This window comes from Rana temporaria, chromosome 7 (genome assembly GCF_905171775.1).
Source record: "Rana temporaria chromosome 7, aRanTem1.1, whole genome shotgun sequence".
NCBI lineage: Eukaryota > Metazoa > Chordata > Amphibia > Anura > Ranidae > Rana > Rana temporaria.
The window spans coordinates 149,638,445-149,665,417 of NC_053495.1; the positions used below are offsets into that span (position 1 = coordinate 149,638,445).

General features: G+C 45.1%; 1 protein-coding gene across 3 annotated transcripts in view; it reads right to left on the reverse strand.

Moving 5' to 3' along the window:
• Window positions 1-26,635, reverse strand: part of SUCO (SUN domain containing ossification factor) — a 159,062-nt gene extending 132,427 nt beyond the window's left edge. For 2 of the 3 annotated variants that reach the window (XM_040360118.1, XM_040360117.1), the window contains exon 1: window positions 26,275-26,635. In XM_040360118.1, the coding sequence (XP_040216052.1) occupies window positions 26,275-26,327 (53 nt within the window). In that variant the 5' untranslated portion in view covers window positions 26,328-26,635. The remainder of the gene's footprint in view (window positions 1-26,274) is intronic. The other variant, XM_040360119.1, reaches the window with a different exon arrangement.
• Window positions 26,636-26,973: the final 338 nt, after the last annotated feature.

Genomic DNA, 26,973 nt, shown 5'->3' on the forward strand with positions numbered 1-26,973 from the left:
ATTTTTGGTAAAAAAAAAAAAAAAACGCAATAATCGTTTATCGGTTGGTTTGCGCAAAATTTATAGCGTTTACAAAATAGGGGATAGTTTTTTTTGCATATTTTTTTTATTTTATTTTTTACTAATGGCGGCGATCAGCAATTTTTTTTGTGACTGCGACATTATGGTGGACACTTCGGACAATTTTGACACATTTTTGGGACCATTGTCATTTTCACAGCAAAAAATGCATTTAAATTGCATTGTTTATTGTGAAAATGACAGTTGGAGTTTGGGAGTTAAACACAGGGGGCGCTGTAACATTTAGGGATCACTGTGTGTGTGTTTACTAGTGTAGGGGGGTGTGGCTGTAGGAATGACATCATCGATCGGATGTCCCCTATAAAGGGGATCACCCGATCGATGCGTCGCCACAGTGAAGCACGGGGAAGCCGTGTTTACACACGGCTCTCCCCGTTCTTCAGCTCCGGGGAGCGATCGCGACGGAGCGGCTAAAAACAAATAGCCGCGCCGTCGTCCCGGATCGCTCCCCGAGCGGACCCGACCTCCGCATGTACCGGGGGGGTACCGATCGGACCCCCCACCCACGTCTAGCAGAGGACGTACAGGTACGTACATGTGCCTGTCCGTGCCATTCTGCTGACGTATATGTACATGAGGAGGTCGGGAAGTGGTTAAATGCAAGTGTAACCATATTGCTACACTAAGGTCTCGTACACACGATTGGTTAACCAGAGGACAACGGTCTGATGGACCGTTTTCATCGGTCAAAACCGATCGTGTGTGGGCCCCATAGGTTATTTAACTATAAGTTAAAAAAAAGCCAACTTGCTTTAAAATTAACCTATGGCTTCCTAACCGATAGGTCAAAACCGATCGTTAGTAGGCACAACCATCGGTTAAAAATCCACGCATGCTCAGAATCAAGTCGACGCATGCTTGGAAGCATTGAACTTCGTTTTTTCCAGCACGTCATCGTGTTTTACGTCACGGCGTTCTGACACGATCGGTTATTTAACCTATGGTGTGTAGGTGTGACGGACCATCAGTCAGCTTCATCGGTTAACCGATGAAAACGGTCCATTTAGACCGTTGTCCTCTGGTTAACCTATCGTGTGTACGCGGCTTTAGAGGCGCTTCTCTTCTTTTATACTCAGTGGTGACATGACGCTACTTGTTTATCAAGACAGACATCGCTTGTATATCGAGACAAATTTTATTTAAATGTTTTGCTTGTCTTGCAAAACACTCAAACCAATTACTCTCATACCAAGGTTTTACTGAAGAAGATTGAAGTGGATGTTTCATGTGGGTTTGGTTACCCACTTTTTCCAGCGCATTTTGGTGTTGTTGTTCATCACATCAATTCAATTATTTTGTTTATACCATTATCACCAAACCGATAGAATCCAGTATTATCACTAGTTTTGATAGAGATTACAGTATTGTGTTGGGCCACTTTATATACACTTTTATAGGATCGATTACCTTGACACACATTTGCCAAAAGCGCCATCTCTTCATTTATTTTATGTTGAGATTTCTCAATTAGACAGCAGCTAGACAGGATTAAATTATCACCTCAGCGCGGTCTAATTCTATCTTTTTATGAACACTGAAAAAAAAAAAAAAAAAAAAAAAATTGCTTAAAAATTACAAAGTGGGTTTACAACCCACTTTAACGGCCCAAAAGGGCGTATAGGGGAATTTAATTGTATGGGGCTGTTCACACCACGCCCACACATGATTTCAGCTCATTCATTTTGAATGGACTAAAATCGCACCGCAAGTAGTACATGCACTTTATTTCTAAAAACGCACTGTAACCGGATTGTACGATACAAAAGTATCATGAGATCCGGTGCGGGCAAAACGCACTGCATTTGCAATGTCATTAACTATTCACCCCCGCTGCAGATCGCAAATTGAGTGCATTTCATATGCGGTCTGAATCTTATCATTGAATTCAAAGTGCAGATAAGATGTGAACCCGCCCTATTGGTTTACATGAACCAATAAAGCATTTCTTCTCTGGTTTACTGGACTTCTGCTCCATTAAAAATACAAGGATGAAGTTATGAATAAGCACATACTGTACATAAATGAAGGCTCTCACAATACAATGTATTCTATTTAAACTAGAACACACAATGAACAAAAGGAAACTGCCTTCTCTACACATCTCCATACAATGCTGACATTGCCATTCTAGATTATCATGACTTTTCAGTCTCTTGAAGGAAACCTTTGTTTAGAGAAATATGCAGGCTGCCACAGCTGACCAACCTTATTAAAATGCCAACAGCCTGGCTATAATGTTGGGTAAGCCATTGCACCAAAAAAATAAAAAATAAATCAGCATGCACCATTTTTAGCAACACAATGCAGGGCAGTCCCGTATACCACATTGTGGTGGGCAGCAATACAGAGTGCATTGGGGAATCATTCGGAATGAATGGAACCATAGCATGCCAACATGCATACCACAATACAAGTTTTAAATCAGCCTTAATATATGTTGTGTGTTACCCAGGAAAGCAATGGGAGTGTACTTCCCTAAGCCTGCGCTGTGCAACTTCACTTTCTGCAAGATCATGTCTTCTGAATGTGAGAGACAACGAGGAGTCTTCGGTCCCATCCACATTGAGCGTTTAGCCCGAGTGCATGAGGCTCCAGTGTTGGTGCGTGTAGGATGCATAGACGCACCATCCAGACTTGCTGTCAGATCAGCTAAGGGAAGCGACGTTCCGTCAACCAACTTACCAAAAACTCTTACTGCGCATGCGTTCCACCGCTATCAGGTTCGCCAATCTGACAGAACACCTGCCGCCAGAAGGCAGCAGCGGACTTGTCACAGCCAGTCAAGTCTAAGCATATATATAGTATTTTCAAACCAGCGAGACTGTTTTGATGTTCAATTTTGAAACCATGTAGTCAGAAGGTGTAGACGGCCATCTTGGTATACCCTGCACCGCTAATGCATTCCACCACTTCACTACCAACAATCTACTTGTCAGATTGTTGGACGCTGCAATGCGCAAGCAGTGGAACGAATGTGCAATACGTTTTTTTTGGCAAGTCAGCCAACGTCACTTCCATTAGCTGATCTCTCAGATTAGCAAACCTGTGAGAACACCAACAGGTTGTTGGCATCCATGCCCACTTTTTTTTTTTTTTTTTTTTTTTTTAAAGAAGAAAAACAAAGGAGGGAGTGAGGTTCTTTTGGCAGAGAAAATAAAATTCGCTCATATAGAGTGTTTTTATACAGGCGTTTGAGTTTTTTTTTTTTTTTCTATAGCCTCTAAAAAACACCAAGCTTACAAAATGCCTCTAAACATCCATGCATGGATACACAAGATAACATTGAGCTGCTTCTACTGGCAAAACAAAAAACTCTTGTAGAAGCAGCGATTTTTAAACCAGTGTGCATGGAGCCCAATAGGTAGATTCAGGTACGTTGGCGTAACTTTGCGGCGGCGTAGCTTAAGGAATTTAAGCTACGCCGCTGTAAGTTAGCGAGGCAAGTACATGATTCACAACGTACTTGCCTGCTAAGTTACGTCGGCGCAGCCTGAATCGGCGGGCGTAAGGGCGCCTAATTCAAAAGTGTTTGAGGGGGGCGTGTTTTATGTTAATGGCGCTTGACCTCACGTTTTTTACGTTTTTTTTCACGGGCGACTTACGCAAACGACTTAAAAAATAGGATTTTTTGTACTCACCGTAAAATCCTTTTCTCTGACGTCCATGGACGGACACAGCTCCTTAAGTCTTGACAAGTGGGTTATGTTCCCTGTTTACAGGAGAGGACTAGGCAGAAACATGTTAAATGGTTAAATACATGTTAAATTAACAGAGTTGAACAGCCCCGCCCAGGGGGCGGTCCCTCCAGACATAACCCTCCTCACTGCAGCATGCAGCCTCAGTTCGTAACAAGCAGTACAAACCTAAAAAGGAGGGGTGGGAGCTGTGTCCGTCCATGGACGTCAGAGAAAAGGATTTTACGGTGAGTACAAAAAATCCTATTTTCTCTTATCGTCCATGGACGGACACAGCTCCTTAAGTCTTGACAAGTGGGACGTCCCCAAGCAGTGTCAAAACGAGGGGTGGGAAATATATCAGTAAAACCAATTTTAACTTCACCCCAAAAAAAGCAGAGCTCCTCAAACAGAGGAGATGCAACTTAAAACGGCCGCCTGCAAACGCTAGCGGGCGAAAGCATCATAAGATGCATTCACAGCAACCAGGACATTTTGAAAAACAAAAACGTGAACGGACGACCAAGTCGCCGCCCTGCACACCTGTGACACCGACGTATGAAGTCGGAAAAAACCTCGGAAGCACCAGGTGCCCTGGTCGAAAGTGCCGCGACCGGAACAAGGGGGGCCTGCCCCCTAAGAGCATAGGCCTGTATGACGGTCTGTCAGATCCACCGAGACAGGGTGGTCGACGAGACCGCCAGGCCCTTTGTGGGCCAGACACTGACACAAAAGAGGGTCAGATCTCCAAAACGGAGCCGTAGCAGGTAGATACACCCGCAAAGCGCGTATCACGCCTGAAGTATGAAAAGCAACCTCCGCAGGATGCGCCGGCCGAGGACAAAAAGGACGGACGTAACAATGCCCCTATTCAGGCGAAAGTCCGAGACCACCTTCGGAAGAAGGGAAGGTCGCGGGCGCACCACCACCTATCCTTATGGAGGATCAAGCATGGCGGCTTGCAAGACAAGCCCGCCAGCTCAGAGACCCCTCTAAGGGAAGAAAAGGGCCACTTTTCGAGATAGTGTTAAGAGAAAATCTCTCTGAAGTTTCCAAAGGGAAAGCTCCTGAGGAACCAGGAGCACCAGAGTCAAAACTCATTGGGGAAGAGATGGGCCAAGAGGGGAGCACAAAGAGGTACCCACCAGGGAACGGGCCCCAAAGGGCCACTGAAAGAACACAGCCAAGGCTGAACTCTGCTCCCAAACGGTGCTTAAAAGTAATTTGAGATCCACACCAAGCTGTAAAAAAAAAACAGCAGGACCCTAGCCATCGAATACGTCCGTGGAAAGGATAAAAAAACACATATGGTCACAAATTCAATAATACGGAGCATTCCCCAGGGGGTAACGGAGGGAGGGGGCACTCTTTTAACCCCCGCCCATCCGCATTCCGCCCCCAGCCTGGCTCTAAAGTGTCCAGGGCTAACAAAGAAGTCTCTGTGGAGATCCCAGGTGCTAACACCTGCAGCATGTAGGGGAAGGACCAGATACTGACTCCAAATATAAAAGACATTTACATGTGTATGTAATACCTGTCTTAACATAAAAACTGACGCTCCCAGGGCCCTATACAGGGCATCTTACCCACTCGCTGCGCTGACCCGGGGAGTTAACAACTTATCCCAATATAAGTCTGTTAGCATAGCCAGGGGACTCACCTCAGGAGGAGACTGCCCAGCGCTGCCGACCGCTCTCATCACACAGCGTGTGGAGAGGAAAGAAACCATGAAGGAACTGCGGCGTCTGCAGGGACCTGTGTGCGCCGTAGATACAGCACTAGGGGTCAGGACTGCACAAAGATGGCCGCCCGCTGCACATGGCGCGGCTACGACAAAATGGCCGCCAATGGGAGTTTTCAATGTAATTGAAAACCTCCCAAAAAATGGCGCCAGCGTCGGCCAAACGGCGGCAAAACGCCACATTTTAAACAGGGAAAGCCTCCTAGAGCCTTTACAGTGAAAACCCCCACAGGAAAAACCCAGTATCAGACAGTAAAAGGTGCCAGATAACACAGCCCTCTCAGGAAAGCCCCCCCCCCGGACAGCGTGCCTTAGCAATGCAGCAAGGGAACGGAGCAGGGAAGGGAGGAGTGCTCCTCCACTGTCAGAGCACCTCCGAACCCCAGGAATGCCCAGCCGTACCAACCCACCGAAGTAGGAGGGACTGTACTTACCCGTCCGAGCGAGGACTCGCTGACGCATTCCTGACAGACATACAACCGCAATGGAGGTAGCTGTCGGCCCGGTCCACTGTGAGTGAGGCAACACCACAGCCCAGTCATATGTGGACCTCAGAGCAAAGCTCACGGCCACCTCAGGAGTCATGAGGTACGGCGTGGCAGACCAAGCCTCTTTGCATAGGTGTGTCCACGCTTGCTGGTCGGACTGAGTAGACTACAAGGATCTATAATATCCAGCCTGTCACTCAGCCGACAGTTGAAAAAAGATTCTTCAAGAAAAAGTGAAAATAAAATAAAATAAGATAGAATAAAATAAAATTTCTCCTCAGGGCGCTGGGCCCAAAGGGAGCCATACGTCCTTCTCCTTTGCTAGGCAGAACGAAACTGAGGCTGCAGTGAGGAGGGTTATGTCTGGAGGGACCGCCCCCTGGGCGGGGCTGTTCAACTCTGTTAATTTAACATGTATTTAACCATTTAACATGTTTCTGCCTAGTCCTCTCCTGTAAACAGGGAACATAACCCACTTGTCAAGACTTAAGGAGCTGTGTCCGTCCATGGACGATAAGAGAAAATTCGAATTTCGACGCGGGAACGGCGGCCATACTTGACATTACTATTCCAATAGGGCCTAGCTCTAACTTTACGCGGCCTATCTCTTACGTAAACGGCCTATCTCTTACGTAAACGGCGTAAAAGTACTGCGTCGGCCGGGCGTACGTTCGTGAATCAGCGTATATCCTCATTTACATATTCTACGCCGACCGCAATGGAAGCGCCACCTAGCGGCCATCCAAAATATTGCAATCTAAGATAGGACGGTGCAAGCCGTCGTATCTTAGATATGTTTAAGCGTATCTCTGTTTGAGAATACGCTTAAACATAAGTCGGCGTAGATTCTGAGTTAGGTCGGCTTACCTACTGATAAGTCGGCCTAACTCTTACTGAATCTACCTATAAATCTCTACAAGAGGCTGAAAGCTGCCGCAGCGAGTGCTACGAACGTTTAGACCCCTTTCACACTGAAGTGTTTTAGCGTTAAAAATAGCGCTCTTAAAACGCTCTGCATGCATCTCAAAGACCTCTTCACACTGAGTCCTGCAAGCAGCATCTTTGGAGCAGCTTTTGAGCGCTGAAAAAAAAAAAATGCTCCAAAGACGCCCCTCTCCATTGAAATGAATTGAAAGCACTGTAAAAACGCCTTACCCTTTCATACTGAGGCGTTGAACTGGCGGGGGGTTGAGAAAAGTCCTGCAAGCAGCATCTTTGGAGCAGCTTTTGGGCGCTGAAAAAAACACTCCAAAAACGCCCCTCTCCATGGAAATGAATTGAAAAGCGCTGTAAAAACGCCTTACCCTTTCACACCAAGGCACTGCAAAAACACCCTAAAACGTTAGGGTCTTAGTGGTGCTTTACCAGCACATTGGGATTGCAGATGAGGCTTCGCTCAAATAACGGCCCAGTGTGAAAGGGGCCTTAGGGCAGTACGCTCCCAGGGGGGCGAGTACTCAGAACACACACGCTGAATTCCTGTTAAAACTCAAACAGTATTTTGGCAGCGATGATACACATTTAGTCAGCTACATTAGTAATCTCAAAATCACATACAAAATACAACACACCACTAATGAGAATGTGACGATTTCACATGGCCTCATCCCATGACTACTCACATCGTACTCACAGAATGCATTGCTTGGATATTATTTTGGTTGCTCATGCTTTGGGGAACTGTCAGCATGTGAAGACCTGCCTGAAACATCACCAAGGGCCTCAACTCCACAAACACAAGTTATTATACGCCAAACCTACTGTACAACACACCATCCACAGAAAAACAAGATGACAGTGCAGCACATTTTTACATGCATTGATATAGCACTGACAAATTATACGGTCACATCAGTCCCAGCCTTGAGAGTTTAAAGTTCAGGGTCCCCTATCTCATAAACACACACACACACACACACACACACACACCAGAGACAATTTAGATAGCAGCGTGCATTAAGAGAATATATACAGTACAGACCAAAAGTTTGGACACACCTTCTCATTCAAAGAGTTTTCTTTATTTTCATGGCTATGAAAATTGTAGATTCACACTGAAGGCATCAAAACTATGAATTAACACATGTGGAATTATACATAACAAAAAAGTGTTCTAGGTTCTTCAAAGTAGCCACCTTTTGCAGCAGACACATCTCTAGAACTGTTACGAGGAGACTGTGTGAATCAGGCCTTCATGGTAGAATATCTGCTAGGAAACCACTGCTAAAGAAAGGCAACAAGCAGAAGAGACTTGTTTGGGCTAAAGAACACAAGGAATGGACATTAGACCAGTGGAAATCTGTGCTTTGGTCTGATGAGTCCAAACTTGAGATCTTTGGTTCCAACCCCCGTGTCTTTGTGCGACACAGAAAAGGTGAACGGATGGACTCTACATGCCTGGTTCCCACCGTGAAGCATGGAGGAGGAGGTGTGATGGTGTGGGGGTGCTTTGATGGTGACACTGTTGTGGTTTTATTCAAAATTGAAGGCATACTGAACCAGCATGGCTACCACAGCATCTTGCAGCGGCATGCTATTCCATCCGGTTTGCGTTTAGTTGGACCATCACTTATTTTTCAACAGGACAATGACCCTAAACACACCTCCAGGCGGGGGGAAGGGCTATTTGACCAAGAAGGAGAGTGATGGGGTGCTGCGCCAGGTGACTACCTCTTGAAGCTTATGAAGAGAATGCCAAGAGTGTGCCAAGCAGTAATCAAAGCAAAAGGTGGCTACTTTGAAGAACCTAGAATATGGAATATATTTTCAGTTGTTTCACACTTTTTTGTTATGTATAATTCCACATGTGGCAATTCATAGTTTTGATGCCTTCAGTGTGAATCTACAATTTTCATAGTCATGAAAATAAAGAAAACCCTTTGAATGAGAAGATGTGTCCAAACTTTTGGTCTGTACTGTGTATATATATATAAAAAACACTCGCACTCTGAATGGCAAGCCTGCACAGCAAGGGCTCATTCACACAGGCAGCAGGCTCCACTGCTCTCTGAAAGGCAATCAGCAGTGAATTGCTTTTCAGAGGCAGTTTAGACCTGGCTTACAGGACACCCCAGCAAGTCTAAGCCCTGACTTGGGTAGTGAATGTGTACTTTCCATAAAACAATGGAATGGTGTCAGATACAGCAGGGTTTGACAAATTTGCTTGAAATCTAGGAGCCAGCTAAAAAAGTTAGGAGCAAGAAAATGCGCCCCGTCGAGCTTGCGCACAGAAGCGAACACATACGTGAGTAGCGCCCGCATATGTAAACGGTATTCAAACCACACGTGTGGTATTGGCGCAATCGTTAGAGCGAGAGCAATAATTCTAGCTCTAGACCTCCTCTAACTCAAAACATGCAACCTGTAGATTTTTTTTAAACGTCGCCTATGGAGATTTTAAAGGGTAAAAGTTTGTCGGCATTCCACGAGCGGACGCAATTTTGAAGCGTGACATGTTGGGTATCATTTTACTTGGCGTAACATTATCTTTCACAATATAAAAAAAAATTGGGATAACTTCACTGTTATTTTTTTATTTAAAAAAAAAAAAAAAAAAAAAAAAAAAAAAGTGTATTTTTTTTCCCAAAAAGTGCGCTTGTAAGACCGCTGCGCAAATACGGCGTGACAGAAAAGTATTGCAACGATCACCATTTTATTCTCTAGGGCATAGGTCTTCAAACTACGGCCCTCCAGTTGTTCAGGAACTACAATTCCCATCATGGGACTTCACAAGGCCGAGGCCTTACTTACCGGCGATCGCGTGGCAAGGAAGGTGGGGGCGCACGGAGACACAGGATCCTGTGCCTCCGTGCGCCCCCACATCCCCCGCTGCACAATCGCCAATGCGACCTGGCGCACGGATATTGTCGACCCCTGAGATAGTGCATCAGGGATATGCAATTAGCAGACCTCCAGGTGTTGCAAAACTACAAGTCCCATCATGCCTCTGGGTGTCATGCTTGTGGCTCAGTCTTGCTATGCCTCATGGGACTTGTAGTTCTGCAACAGCTGGAGGTCCACTAATTGCATATCCTTGCAGTATATCATATACAGCATACTCTATTGCACAGGCTTAGTGTATAAAACATACATACACACCACATTCAAGGCAGATATGAAAATACTTTGGTGTATAACATTCTGTCAGTGACAAGGGACAGTTCTTATGGAAGGATATCTGTAGAACATACACTGTTCTAGGTTTGTATAAGACTACCTTCACTCAGCACCACGTGCCACACGCTGTCTGATCAGAGGCAGTAGGCTGCAGTGCAATGCATGTCTCTCAACAGTTTATTTTCTTTTTATTGAACTTGATTTGACACGTCACAAAGTGACACTTATTTATATCTCTGCAGTGACATGTGCTGCCTTCCAGTGCGATGTGGTAAAATGTTACTCATCTGCATTTTCACCACCTGTTTTAACCCCTTGCTCACTCAACCACAGTGTTTTATCAACCCCTTCCCCAACTGCTACTGTTAGCGAGCCCCAAGTGTCACCATACAATCTGACAGTGCAATCGTTTTACAAATATTATAAGACACTGAAATATGTGGACCCATCTAATGTAATCCAATCAATTTGTGTCCAATCACGCAGGCATTCCACTAGGTAACTGTTGGCAGATCTATATAAGATTCTCCAGTCAGATCGTAACCCGTTTAAGGCCTCCTTCAGGTTGACAAGTGCGGGTGAATAGGCTGCTGTGTTCAGCTGCGGCTAAATGCAGCACCAGGACACAGGAATACTTTGTGCTGTGGGAAGCGGAAAAAATATAGCCAGCACACGCAGAGTTAAAGTGGCACTAAACTCCGATTGTGTGAGTATATATATATATATATATATATATATATATATATATATATATATATATATATATATATATATATATATATATATATATATATATATATATATATATATATATATATATATATATATATTTTTTTTTTACTCTGAAAAGTCCCTTCTGTTGCTCAGTTTCTTCTTTCTCTGCTGTAATCAGACTTCCTGTTAGAGGGTGGCTACATGTATTCCCCCGGCCTCACTGTATGCAGGAACATGGTTACCCTCTCGCCCACTCTCAACATGGATGATGGGATTTGTAGTGTGCACAGAGCCATGAACATGCCCGCAACCAATGTGCAATGCTCATTTCAAACAAAACTGTAGTGAGTGGGAAAGGAGAAGTTTGGGCTCACAGAAGGTGTTACAAGGAGGCAGAACAGGGACAATTTTATAAAAAAAATTATTACAGGGTCATTAACCACTTGCCGTCGCCGCACCGCCGAAATACGTCCACAAGGTGGCTCTCCTAGGCGAGACCACGTAAATGGACGTCCTGCCTATTAGCCGCCACTAGGGGCGCACGCGCGCCGCCGGAGGCGCGCGCCCCCCGCTCGCCCCCGACTCCCGTGCGTGTGCCCGGCGAGCGCGATCGCCGCCGGGCACACGCGATCGCTCGGTACAGAGCGGGGAACGGGAGCTGTGTGTGTAAACACACAGCTCTCGTTCCTGTCAGCAGGGGAAATGCTGATTTTCTGTTCATACAATGTATGAACAGAAGACCAGTGTTTCCCCTAGTGAGGCCACCCCCCCCCACAGCAAGAACACACCCAGGCATACTTAACCCCTTCCCCGCCCCCTAGTGTTAACCCCTTCACTGCCAGTGGCATTTTTATAGTAATCTAATGCATTTTTATAGCACTGATCGCTATAAAAATGCCAATGGTCCCAAAAATGTGTCAAAAATTTCCGAAGTGTCCGCCATAATGTCGCAATACCGAAAAAAAAATCGCTGATCGCCGCCATTACTAGTAAAAAAAATATTAATAAAAATGACATAAAAATACCCCCTATTTTGTAAACGCTATAACTTTTGCGCAAACCAATCAATAAACGCTTATTGCGATTTTTTTTTACGAAAAATATGTAGAAGAATACGTATCGGCCTAAACTGAGGAAAAAAAATGTTTTTCTATATATTTTTGGGGGATATTTATTACAGCAAAAAGTAAAAAATATTCATTTTTTTCAAAATTGTCGTTCTATTTTTGTTTATAGCGCAAAAAATAAAAAACGCAGAGGTGATCAAATACCACCAAAAGAAAGCTCTATTTGTGGGAAAAAAAGGACGCCAATTTTGTTTGGGAGCCACGTCGCACGACCGCGCAATTGTCTGTTAAAGCGACGCAGTCCCGAATCGCAAAAAGTACTCTGGTCTTTGGGCAGCAATATGGTCCGGGGGGCAAGTGGTTAAAGTATTAGCAGGAGATTTTTTTTTTTTTTTTTTTTACTTTAAGTGGAAGTAAAGTCTTTTTTTGAACTTGCAGGTAAGCCTATAATAAAGCTTACATGTGGGTATAGTGATATCTCCTAAACTTGCACAGTTTAGGAGACATTTATGCTGCATGCAACCAGTGACGTCACCAGCGCATCCACTCTGAAGGGACAGCATACCGTGCCGTCCCTTCAAAGCTTTGTGCAGTGGCAGTGACCCCTGCGCAGGTGTGGCATCATCACAGCTCGGGCAATCAGAAGGCCAGAGCAACCGAACCCAGAACGAAGACCAGGTGAAGATAGAAGCCCTGTCAATCGATGACATTGCGCCTCTGGAGGGCTTCTTTCTAAGTTAAGCATTTCATAATGTGCTAGTATGCAATGCACACCAGCACATTATGCCATTGCTTTCCATTTTTTTTGTAAAGGCTGTAGTTCACTACTGCATTAAGGTAAAAATAGCAGTCATGGTTAGCTCCCCCCCCCTAAAATACTTTCCAAGAGCAAATGGCTTTCTCTTCTCTCTCTCTCTCCTCACAAGCTTAGAGACAGCAATGGGAGCCACGCTGTGTGTATCTACAGATGCACATAGCCCAGCTCAGGAGAGAACTCGCACAAGCAGCTTGCTATGGGTGGCACTCAAAAGAGAGGAATTGCTGAGAGCTCCGGGAGGGGGTGTCTAGAAAAGAAGGATCAATTGCACTAGTACATTATGCTTTTGCCTTGCAGGTAAAAAAATAAAAATAAAAGTACAGCGTTTCTTCTTGCCTGAGGTTGCCATTTTGTTGACGCCCAGAGCTCCCGAACAGCAGTAAATTATAAAGTGGAAATAAATCCATTGATTTAGAGCTCGTTCATACTATATGTGTATTGAAACCGATGGCAAACACGTGCAGATTTCACTTGCAGAGACACCAGTTTACATGCGTGTCAGACATGTGCCCTATTCACACCAATGTTGATGTCATGTCAGCTCCCCCCCCAAGGTGGATAAAGATAGTTTTCTCTTCAAGATACATTATTAATTTTGTTTATTCAGCACAACATGGAGGTTATGTAGCATGAGGCTCTATATTTTGCAATATTTATATTTTTGATAAACTTATTCAATGAATCCAAGCTGAGATAACATGCATTCTCACAGTAATCATGAGATAAAACAGTTCAGAAATATTCCTTTAGATTAAGACACAGAGGACGATGAGGACGTGACGTGACGCCGGTGAGGGTGGGAGGAGCCGACTGCTCCATGGCTGCTAGCGGCGTTTGCCGCACCGAGTCTCCATCGAGTACATCGGCGGACCGACGGACACCAGCGTGAGAGGCTGAGTGACCAAAGGACCGAGCGGGAGACTCATCCCCTCCCAAAGACCCGACGAGTGCGGAGAGTGACCGTACCGCCCCACGATCCCCAACAGCCTGTATCACAACGGATGGCCGAGCGGAGCACAGTGGAACCGATAGCAGGGGCTACATCAAGGTCCCCCCCACGGAACAGCACAGCCCAGCGGCGGTCGGCGAGATGAACTGGGGGATTGGTGAGGCGCTCAGTTGAGCCGAGTCGGGTCGGGCTCCCTGCCCCCCCCCGGACCCCCCCCTCCCTATTCTCAATATTCCCTTGTGAATGACTTTTTGCTATTTGCTGTGTCTGTTCAACCTTGGGAGGATTACAGGTGCAGTGCACCCTGGGGACTAGCTGCCGCGGATTAGATTCGGGCATGATAGGTTAAAGGAGTGATAAGGCTGCATCCTCTTTTGCTTCGGTGGTTTCATTGTTGTAAGCATTGTTTAGGACTCAGGACATATGAAAAGTTCTATTTTTCTCTTGTGAAAACAATCAGGGGAGGTGTTGCAGGGAACAGTAAAGAGGAGCTCCTGAGGTGTGGTGTGACACCCAGAGTAAATTCGGACACTGTTTTTTTTTTTTTCTTTTTCTTTCTTTGTTGTTTTTTTTTTTTTTTCCTCTCTTTGTGTGTCCTGGTGGTTATATTTCTTAACACTCAGCTCAGTAGCGACATACCTGGTGCAAGAGCAAGGAGAGACTGAGTAACTTGAGTAAAACCCTGGTGTATTTTCTATAGGAGTATGTAAGGAGGACTATTAAGATAGTCCCCTTTAAAACGTATCTTTTGCCTTATGATCACTAGTGAAGGGGAGATCTCTAATTCAGGAGATTAAAACTAGTCTGAAACCACACAGAAAGGCGCAGGCCTACATCTGGTGAGCAATAAGGCAAAATTGAACATAAGCATTGCTGGCTCTCTCCAGATATCTGAATACCCTATACACTCGATCAACCGTGATAAAACTGTAAGCATAGCGGGCATCTCTTACTGTAAAGATAGACCACGCAGGCTTAATAGACCGGCTTAAAGTAGTAAATAAACGGCGAAACAGAGGAGAAATTAACAAGACCGCCCAGGGAAACAGGATCAAATAGGTATGAGGTATACCCCCTTTCTCTACACACCTCTCCCCACAAGGGGGTCAATATAGTTGGCGTTTGGTACGCTGAATACCCCCACGGGCATAGAACCCGAGATAGATAATCAAGTTAGATTACAGACTACTGTGAACAGGGGGAAAAGGAAGGAGAGAGGAAGGGAGGAAGAAAAGGAAGAAAAAAGGGAACAGGGCCCTGAAGCAGGGGTCTGAGAAAGGAGGAGCAAAAGAAACAAATAGCAATTCTTAAACATCTTCAAACTGGGGAAGAGAATCAGACCCAACAATAAAAGCAGGATGAATAGATCAACTAGGGGCGTTACTTCAAAAACACCTAAAAATAATCCTGGAAACGGTTCAATACAGCAATATTTGACTCAAGAAGGGAGTCTCAAAAGCCCAGGGATCACAAAGAGAAATGAAAAAAAGAAGAGTGAGACAAAGAAGGGGGGGAGCAGTGCTGAGAGCTCTAGAGGAGAAACGACAATAGAGAGCGAACAAGAACACAGTAAACTAGTAGAACAAGCCCAAGACACACAACCCCCCACGAAGGCTGAGATGAACACTATGCTACTGAGGATGGAAAACATCATAAAAACAGAAATCAACAGAATAAGATTAGACCTAGGAGGGCTTCTTGAAAGAGTAGAAGGGACAGAAAGGAGAATAGAAGAACAGGACCAGGAACTAAACATACTGAAAAAGCAAGTGAAGGCAATGAGTGACAATCAAAGATTGATGGCATATCGGATAGAGGACCAGGAGAATCGCAACAGGAGGCAGAACCTCAGAATCCGTGCGATTGTGGAAGAAAAGGATGAAGATCTCAGAGCAATTGTGAATACAATATTTAACCCCCTGCTAGATAAAACAGCAGAAGCGAAGCCCCTCAAGATTGAAAGAGTACACCGTATAGGTAACCCCCAACAGACAGAAAGATACGGACCAAGAGATGTCATTGTGCGATTCAGGAACTATGTGGACAAAGCGGAAATCTGGGGAAGGCTTAGGGGGAAACCCCCCTAAGATATAGAGAGACTGAGCTCCAAATATTTCCTGACCTGTCGAGAGAAACGTTGGCAAGGAGAAGGCATTTGAAACCCTTACTAGAGTCGATGCGGGCACAAAATATTAAGTATCAATGGGGTTTTCCTGCATGCCTTATTGGAATAAAGGGGGGTAAAACTGCTCGACTAAGACACCCGGAAGAATTGACGGAATTTTGCTATAAAATGGACTTAACAGTACCTGAGCTACCGGACTGGGTGGATTAGCTTGGTGTTGGTTTCAGCCACATTTGATTGGAGGGGGGGACAACCGGGGGGTGGGAGGGAGGGGGGAGGGGGAGCAGCTAGAGGAGCACTTAGGTACACCACCACTAGGGAGGAGCCGATGGAGAAGTCGAGGAGGCAACCAATAGCGGCTCCCAGGCCAGGATTGGGCCAGGGAAGGGGGGGAGGATTGGGGGGGGGCGGACGGGAGGGGGGGGGAACATCGGGGGGGGGGGGGGGGGGGGAGGGGGGGAAGGGGGGGGAGGGAAACGGGGGGTGGGGGAAAGGAGGGTAATGGGAGGGGGACCATCTGAACGACTCCACAGGAATTCTTCTCAAACTCAAAAAAAAAAAAAAAAAAAAAAAAAAAAAAAAAAAAGAGATAAATGATAGATATTAAGTTCTTATCATATAATGTAAAAGGATTAAACTCTCATATTAAGAGACATAAAATTCTTGCCGAACTTACGCAGTATAAAGCAGACATCGTCTACCTACAAGAGACCCACATTACCTTAGAGTCTAATATAAAGATATATTCATCCGATTATCCCGTCTGGTATTATGGAGACACTGTATCATCGAGATCTCGGGGGGTTGCTATAGGATTTGCAAGAGGAGTTAGATACACACTGGTGGACAGATTGAATGATCCGGAGGGGAGGTTTTTGTTTTTAAAAATAAAACTAGGGGAGCAGGACTACACTCTGGCAAACGTATATGCACCCAATGTGAATTCGGCTAAATATATCAGTAAAATACTCAGAAAATTAAAAGATTTTGAAGAGGGACATGTGGTGTTGATGGGGGATTTTAACCTTTGCATGTGCCCGAGCCTCGATAGTACGTCCCATGTTCAGGGGAATAACGGTGAGCAGCTTAAGCTGCTGAAAAAACAAATGATACAAAATCAAATGGTGGATGTTTGGCGAATTTTCAACCCCAAGACAAGAGATTACACGTTTTTTTCCCCTGTGCATGGGACGTACTCGAGGATCGACTACATCCTCGTAGACCACAGACTTTTGGAGAGGGTGGTCGAAGCAAGATGTGAGATCATAACGCTATCAGACCACGCACCTATAACCATCAAAATAAGCACTTCCATACAAAAATGCATCCCTCCAGAGTGGAGATTGGATGAAGGTCTGTTGAGGGACGAGGATGTGGTCGAGAGAGTACAGAAAGAATTGGAATGGTATTTCCAGGAGAATGACAAGGAGGGAATCACAGGAGCAACCCTGTGGGACGCTCATAAAGCGTATATAAGAGGGATTTTTATTGCTGAAGGGGCAAAGAAAAATAAAGCAAGAATGAGTAAACTAAAAACATTAAAAGAGGAGATATATAGGCTGGAACAGGAACATAAATTACAAGGCCAAAAGAGGGAAATACTCCGTAAGTTAACTTTAACAAGGGATGAATATAAAGCCCTTGCCGGGCAAGAAACCAAGAATTTCATAGACAGGGTAGAGAGTGAAAGTTATGTCTGGGGAAATAAACCTAGTAAAAACCTGGCCAGAATGGTAAGAAAAAAGAAAACCAGGAACTTTATCGAAAAAATCAGGAATGGGGATGGAGACTTAGTTTACGCTACGAATAAAATAGCAGAATCTTTTAGAAGCTATTACGAAAAACTATACAATGTCCAACAGAAGATCAGGGACCCGGTCGAAAAAAAGGATAAGATCAGGGAAGTTTTACAGCAAACTAATCTACCGAAGATAGAAGAGTATGAGATAGAAAGAATGGAGGAAAGTATTACTGAACAGGAGATAAGTGAGGTCTTAAAAAATACTCCCAAAGGGAAAAGCCCGGGTCCAGACGGCTTCACGTCGGCCTACATACAAAGGTTTAGTACTATCTTAGTCCCTAGACTATGTCAATATTTCAATGGGTTGGGGCGAGACTATGAGATGAGCAGAGAGGCATTAACAGCTACGATCACTGTCATTAAAAAAGAGGGAAAGGACAATACGAATTGTTCAGGGTTCCGACCTATCTCACTCCTGAATGCAGATACCAAACTGTATGCAAAAATTTTGGCCGAACGAATGAGGGGGGCGATGACTGCCATTGTCCACCCAGACCAGGTTGGTTTCATACCTGGGAGGGAGGGAAAGGACAATGGGGTCAGGGCACTTCTTCTTATGGAGCAGATCAAAGAAAGAGGGACCCCCGGTCTATTCCTGTCAGTAGACGCTGAGAAAGCGTTTGACAGGGTAGACTGGGGGTTCCTGATACAAACACTCGAATGTATAGGAATTGGCCCAAGGATGATTAAATGGATCAAAACGCTCTATTTCCACCCTTGCGCTAGGATCAAGATCAATGGATCTTTATCCGCACCCTTCGAGATGAGAAATGGAACCAGGCAGGGCTGTCCCCTGTCCCCTCTTCTTTTCGTTTTATCATTGGAACCCCTGCTGGCAATGGTCCGACAAAATCCAGAAATATATGGAATAGAGGTTGGAGAAGATGAGCACAAATTATCCGCCTTCGCAGACGACATTTTATTTTATATAAGTAGCCCAAGAGTCACTCTCCCGAAGTTAATAACTATTTTAAAACAATATGGTGAGGTGTCAAACTTCAAAGTGAATACAGAAAAGACGGAGATCTTAAATATTAATATTCTTAAAGAGGAAGAACAATATCTACGGAAGAATTATAATTTTAAATGGCAAAAAGAAATAAAATACTTGGGAATAAAACTGGCAAATTCCATCAAGAAAATATATAGAATAAATTTTATCCCCCTGCTCAACGAAATAAAAAGGGAAATTAAAAACATATTCAATAGACCTATTTCGTGGTTCGGGAGGATAAATGTAGTAAAAATGGTTCTCATCCCAAAAATCCTATATAAGTTTCAAATGGTCCCAATATACCTACCACCGTCATTCATTAAAATAATTAACTCCCTCATAATGAATTATATTTGGAATAATAAAAAACATAGGGTGTCTGCTCAAATTCTAAAACGGGCCAAGAAAAAGGGAGGCTTAGCTGTACCCGACATCAGATTGTACTATAATGCTTCGGTTCTCTCAAGAGTTATAGAATGGGCTAAAGAATCCCAGGATAAAAGATGGATAAATATTGAATGCACATTAGCAAGGGCACAGTTAGGGAGATTAATTTGGAATCCACCACAACACAGATCCTTACACACTTCAACACACACAATTACTCATAATGCATGGAGGATCTGGGATAGACTTCACAAACAATTAAAAACAGAATTCAACTCACCCTTTATTGATATAAAAGAAAACGAATATTTTATTCCAGGAACAAAAGAAGTAGGGGGAAATTGGATCACAAATAGAACACAGTTAAAAGATATAACACTAGATGGTAAAATTAGGACACTTCACGATATTAAACATAGGATTGGAATTAGGGCGCTCGACGAGTGGAGATACTTGCAGTTAGTGTCATTCGTCAAGCGCCTACCACACCCTTTGAGGTCACAAGAGGATTACACCTTATTGGAACAATTGTGTAGCACCGAAAGCTCAAAAGGAAATATATCTAAAATCTATAATTACTTGCAGAAAATGGAAGAGTCAGACACGCTAAAATACATTCAAAATTGGGAAAAGGACTTAGGGGTCCCAAGGGGGAAAACGACCATAGGAAGAATCCTGAAAATGACGCACACCTCGGCAGTAGATGTAAGAACAGCCGAGATGAACTTCAAATGTTTGACGAGGTGGTACGCCACCCCAGATAAAATGGCAAAATTCAGAGGGGGAGAGTCAGAGAAATGCTGGAGAGGTTGTGAGTCAAGGGGAACAATGGCACACCTATGGTGGGACTGCCCGAAAATTAAAGCCTATTGGAAAAAAATCTTGGCCCTGATAAAGGTAATAACAAAAAAAGAATTGGAAGATAACCCATGGGTAGTGCTCTTTCATGGGGGGGAGACTCCAGAGAAGGAATACAAGGATTCACTGATCCCTCATTTATTGAACGCAGCGAAAAGATTGATTCCCCTTAAATGGAGAGACGCGAAAAGTCCGCAAATGTGGGAGTGGATCGACTCCGTAGAGGACACTTATAGGAGAGAGAAATTAAAATACGGGGGCTATCAACACAAAGTAGGGGAAAAGGACATATGGGTACCCTGGATGGAATTTAAAAAATCCTGGAGGTTCGCAGAAAACCTGAGAGAGGAATAGGAACGCAGTTTTTCAATTAAGGGAAGGAATTCTTACAGTGGAGTCGTGGGATGGTCAAGGGAGGGGATGGGTAGGGGGGGGGGAGGGGGTATTTAGTTGGGGAGGGGGGAGATGGGGTGCTGGGCTTTTCTTTGTCACGCAGATAAAACCTTTTAAATAGTTCCGTACTTACTATAAAAGAGTGAGTTCTAAACGGTGAAAAAAAAAAAAAAAAAAAAAAAAAAAAAAAAAAAGAGATGAAAATATAAAAATAAACAAATAAATAAAATATAAATAACAAGTATAAAAAATTGCAAGAGAAATGCACCACAAATGATGCTAAACCTGATGTAGAGACGGAATTATGAATAAAATCATGAGCAAGTCTCTCGCTGTGGGGAAGTCTGAAGTGGCAAAAAAAAAAAAAAGAAAAAAAAGAAAAAAAAAAAAAAAAAAAAAAAAAAAAAAGAGAAATATTCCTTTATCCCATTGTATACACACTTCAGCCTCGCGCCCACAGCATCTCCCGAAGTCCGCGCCGGCAGCCCGACTCGCTTAAGGTACAGACAGTACTTCTCTTCTGTGGGTAATAGAAGTGCTGTGCACTGGACAGAGAGGAGGGAAAAGGCCTGGAAGAGAAAAAGTCGCTTTGCACTAGAAATTTGGGGAGAGAGCTGACCTGAAACCCGAACTCTGTACATAAGCAATCCTGACCTGAACCCCGCACTGAATGTTACACCAGGGTTCCCAGGCGCCAGGTCGCAATTGCGAATAGAATTAGCGACCTAGCGCAGCACAGCTGGGGTATCCTGTGTCTCCGTGTGCCCCCACCTCCCCCGCTACGCGATCGCATCGGGCCAGCCGGTAATTGAGCCCGCGGCTTTGCGGCCTTCTGCAGGCCTATGCTTCCTTCTGTGATCAGGCGCCATCTTGTGGTGGCCGTTGGTATGACAAGACAACCAGCAATGCTAATGGAGCTTCTCCTGTCTGTTTTCACTGCCATCTCCTTCTCTCTAATGAGAACACCCAAACATTATATATATTTTTATTCCAACACCCTGGAGAATAAAATGGCAGTCGTAGCAAAACTTTGTCACACCGTATTTGCGCAGCGGTCTTACAAGAACACTTTTTTGGGAAAAAATACACACTTTTGTTAATTAAAAAAAATATATATATATATCCACTTGCCCACCGGGTTAATTCTGGCACTTCTCTCCTTCATGTGAAAATCACAATTTTTTTGCTAGAAAATTAATCAGAACCCCCAAACATTATATATTTTTTTTAGCAGACATCCTAGGGAATAAAATGGCAGTCATTGCAATACTTTTTGTCACACCGTATTTGCGCAGCGGTCTTACAAGCGCACTTTTTTTGGATAAAAATCACTTTTTTGAATTAAAAAATACAACAATACATTTTGCCCAATTTTTTTATATATTGTGAAAGATAATGTTACGCCGAGTAAAATGATACCCAACATGTTAAAAATTGCGCCAGCTCGTGGCATGGCGTCAAACTTTTACCCTTAAAAATCTCGATAGGCGACGTTTAAAAAATTCTACAGGTTGCATTTTTTGAGTTGCAGAGTAGGTCTAGGGCTAGAATTATTGCTCTCACTCTAACGATCGCGGCGATACCTCACTTGTGTGGTTTGAATACCGTTTTCATATGCGGGCGCTACTCGCGTATGCGTTTGCTTCTGCGCGCGAGCTCGTCGGGACGGGGCGCTTTAAAAAAAATTTTTTTGGTTTTCTTATTTATTTTTATTTAGTTTTATAATTTTTTACACTGAAAAAAAAAAAAAATTGATCACTTTTATTCCTATTACAAGGAATGTAAACATCCCTTGTAATAGAAAAAAAGCATGACAGGTCCTCTTAAATATGAGATCTGGGGTCAAAAAGACCTCAGATCTCATAATTAGACTTAAATGCAAAAAATAAAATAAAAAAAAAAAAGTCATTTTTTCAAATGACAAAAAAAAAAATGTTTCTTTAAGAGGCTGGGCGGGACTGACGTTTTGACGTCACTTCCGCCCAGCAGAGCTATGAGGACGGGTGAAGGAGATTTCTCCTTCAGTCCCGTCCCCGCTCAGCTGCCGGACACATCCGATCCCCTCCGCCGCTACCGACTGCTCCGGTAAGCGGCGGAGGGCGCGGGAGAGCGGCGGCCCCTCTCCCGCCACCGATAACAGCGATCTCGCGGCGAATCCGCCGCGGAGACCGCCGTTATCGTGTACACCACCGCCCCCTGAAAAGATGAATATCTCGGTTGTGGCAGCAGCTGCTGCCGTTATCGAGATATTCAACTTTAAAAAGAGGACGTCTTTTTGACATGGGGCGGTGGTCAAGGATAGAGAGATATAGAGAGAGATATAGAGAGAGATATAGAGAGAGATATAGAGAGAGATATAGAGAGAGATATAGAGAGAGATATAGAGAGAGATATAGAGAGAGATATAGAGAGAGAGATAGAGAGAGAGATAGAGAGAGAGATAGAGAGAGAGATAGAGAGAGAGATAGAGAGAGAGATAGAGAGAGAGATAGAGAGAGAGATAGAGAGAGAGATAGAGAGAGAGAGATAGAGATAGAGATAGAGATATATATATACATATACACACATATACATATACACACACCAGTAAAGTTAGCCCAAATATTTTTCATATTGAAAAAGATAATGTTGCGCCGAGTAAATTGATACCCAACATGTCACGCTTCAAAATTGCGTCCTCTCGTGGAATGGCAACAAACTTTTACCCTTTAACCACTTAAGACCCAGACCAAATGCAGGTAAAGGACCTGGCCAGTTTTTGCGATTCGGCACTGCGTCAATTTAACTGACAATTGCGCGGTCGTGCGACGTGGCTCCCAAACAAAATTGGCGTCCTTTTTTCCCCCACAAATAGAGCTTTCTTTTGGTGGTATTTGATCACATCTGCGGTTTTTATTTTTTGCGCGATAAACAAAAATAGTGTTATATAATAAATATCCCCCAAAAATATATAAAAAAAACTTTTTTTCCCCCCTCAGTTTAGGCCGATACGTATTCTTCTACATATTTTTGGTAAAAAAAAAAAATAAGCGTTTATCAATTGGTTTATGCAAAATGTATAGTGTTTACAAAATAGGGGATAGTTTTATTGCATTTTTTTTTTTTTTTTTTTTTTTACTACAAATGGCGGCGATCAGCAATTTTTTTCGTGACCGCGACATTATGGCGGAAACATCGGACAATTTTGACACATTTTTGGGACAATTGTAATTTTCACAGCAAAAAATGCTATATAAAATGCATTGTTTATTGTGGAAATGACAATTGCAGTTTGGGAGTTAACCACTCGGGGGCACTGAAGGGGTTAAGTGTGACCTCATATGTGTTTCTAACTGTAGGGGGCGGGGCTGGACGTGTGATGTCATTGATCGTGCTTCCCTATATCAGGGAACACACGATCAATGACAGCGCCACTGTGAAGAACAGGGAAGGTGTGTTTACACACAGCTCTCCTCGTTCTTCAGCTCCGGGGACCGATCGCGGGACTCCAGCAGCGATCGGGTCCTGCGGTCACGGAGCTTCGGACCGGGTCGTGGGAGCGTGCCGTGACCCACGGCTGGGCACTTAAAGAGGACGTACAGGTACGTGCTTGTGCCCAGCCGTGCCATTCTGCCGACGTATATGTGCAGGAGGCGGTCCTTACGTGGTTAAAATCTCCATAGGCGACATTTAAAAAATTCTACAGGTTGCATGTTTTGAGTTACAGAGGAAATCTAGGGCTGGAACTATTGCTCTGGCTCTACCAATCGTGGCGATACCTCACATGTGTGGTTTGAACACCGCTTTCATATGCGGGCGCTGCTCACGTCGTGTTCACTTCTGCGTGCAAGCTCGGCGGGCGTTCCTGGCTCCTAGATTCCAAGTAAATTTGTCAAGCCCTGTGTTACACAATCATCAACCCCGCACTCTGTACAAAGCGCAGCGCTGAATTTTTCAATTTGTACGCAGTGCACTCCTCAATACTGTACTCTGCAGTTCGTCGGGCAACATCGGCCGGCTCAAAGAAAACTGGCCATTCGGCCTGTGTGTATGGCAACAGGACCAAAAGAAGCCGGCTGTTGGGCTGGCTCCTGTCAGGCAAGCATGCTGGAAAAATCAGCAGCGAAAGACTGGCTCCTAACTTTTTTAGCTGGCTCCTAGATTCCAAGCAAATTTGTCAAATTTAAATCAAATCTACCCTGTCCCCCCCCCCCCCCCCCCCATGCAGAAAACTGTATACAAAAATCCACACGCGATACCAGTTCTGTGGTGTGAAAAAAAAGCACTTTTTTATTGCGCCCTTGCAGAAGCGTGCAGAAACACAGATGTCTCTGTACTATGCTGTGAACGCGACCTCCGTGCTAGTTCACACCAGATGCAGTTCCATGCGCTTTTTTTCTGCACTAAAAATGCATGCGCAGTATTTTCCATGTATTCCAATGGCTCTAGTTCACACCATGCAGTCAGTTCCAGTCAGTTTCCGGTGCAGAATCTGACTGCATGGTGTGAACTAGAGCTATTGGAATACATGGAAAATACTGCGCATGCATTTTTAGTGCAGAAAATAGCGCATGGAACTGCATCGGGTGTGAACTGGCCCTACAGTAAAACAGTGAACATGTTCCCCCCCTTCTGCCACTGTACTTACCTTAAAAGTTGATCCAGCGATTTTAAAATCCCCCGCTTTTCCATGAGAGACCAGATGGATTCTAATTGGTCAACACCATCAGATTAACAGTGCTGACCAATCAGAATCCATCTGGGTCATCCTGAAAATGCAGAAGAATAGTGGAGATCAATTCCCTGGAGTGGCAGCCTGGGCATTAACAGCTCAGCGACCCCAGAGGGGAGTACAATGTCGATCAGGGGTGGGGGGCATCCGGTGTTAGTTCCCCATTTACATTTTTCTGAAGAAGTGAACTAACCCTTGAAGGACCTCACACATTTCCTGAGCTCCCATGTATAATGACAACACAACCAGAACCAAACACCACATGAAAATCAGAAATCTCCATCCATGCCCCCCATCGGCAAGAGGGGCAGAGGGCCCCCCCCAAACAGCAAGAGCGGCAGATGCCCCACACCAAATCTGCAAGAGCCCCCCCAATCAGCATGAATGGCAGAGGCCCCCCCAATCAGCATGAATGGCAGAGGCCCCCGCCAATTGGCAACAGCAGCAGAGGGCCCCCTCAATCAGTATGAACGGCAGAGGGTCCTCCCAATCCACAGAGGGCACCCCAAACAGCAAGAGCGGCAGAGGCCCCACACCAAATCTGCAAGAGCCCCCCCAATAGGCATGAATGGCAGAGGCCCCCCAATCAGCATGAATGGCAAAGGCCCCCCCAATTGGCAACAGCAGCAGAAGGCCCCCTCAATCAGTATGAACGGCAGAGGGCCCCCCCAATCCACAGAGGGCACCCCTAAACAGCAAGAGCGGCAGAGGCCCCACACCAAATCTGCAAGAGCCCCCCAATCAGCATGAATGGCAGAGGGCCTCCCCCAATTTGCAACAGCAGCAGAGGGCCACCCCCCCCAATTCGCAGAGGGCCCTCCCCAAACAGCAGCAAAGGGCCCCCTCAATCAGTATGAACGGAGAGGGCCCCCCCCCAATTTGCAACAGCAGCAGAGGGCCCTCCCCCCCAATCAGCAGCAACAGCAGCATAGGGCCCCCCAATCCGCAGAGGGCCCTCCCCAAACAGCAGCAGAGGCCCCACATCAACTGTGCAAGAGCCCCCCAATCGCCATGAACGGCAGAGGGCCCCCCAATTGGCAAGAGCAGTAGGGTTATAGAAGCAGAGACAGAATGGCAAATTGTCATGTGAATTGGCCTTTCCCTTCACGTTGGGTGGTTTCCTCTAACCTCCTGTTGTGTCACCAGGACAGGAAGTGAAGGGAAACGTCCCCAATGGGACACCTGACAGGGGGTGTATCCCACACCTGAGGAAGGTTCCCCATACACAGTGAGTGGGGAGTGTATAGAGGACACGTGCAGGCCATGTGCAGTATATAGGGACATATACACCTCCAATTATATATAGATAGATAGATATCTCTCCCCCCCCCCCCCCCCCATATATATACAGCTCTCACCATAAGAAGCAGACCAGGAGGAGGCAGCCTATCAGAACCAGCCGCTTCGTCATCTTTCCCCGGCACCTCCTGGCATTCTCGCCGGCATCTCCGGGGCTGTGAGGAAAAACGAGCTCAGGCCGCCGTACAGCGGAAGGATCCCCCCTATCAGCCCTCCGGCAAACAAACACTCCTCCACCGAGGCCGTTACCCAGCGAGCGCCTCCAACTACAAGTCCAGCTGAGGTGGAAGGAGACGCGTCATTCGGCTCAGCGCTGGCCAACCAGGAACCAATGTGCATGTCCTCCTCCTCTCAGCCTATTGGTTCGTTGTCTCCAACGTGGGCGGCGCCAAATGAGCCTTCGCGACAACAGAGCTTGTGTGGTGCTGGCAGGAGGAGGAAGGAAGCCGAGAGGGGCCGCCAGGCTGTGACCGTAATGACGAGTGACTGTCCAGGAACAAACCACCGGGACCGATCGCGGGGGGGGTAGTTATGAAATAGTTTACTCGGTGACAGGTCAGGGCAACCTTTGAATGACACGGGCAGCCCAGGATTACAGCACGCTGACGTCATGTCCCGTGTGCAGCGCTGATAAGCGTCCTTCCAACACAGAGGAAGTGATCTGTCTGCCCTTCTGTTGGAACTATGAAATCCAGACATTTATTACAAAGGAAAGAAATATGATCTGCATTAAAACGTGTTCCCTGATTGGGACAGAA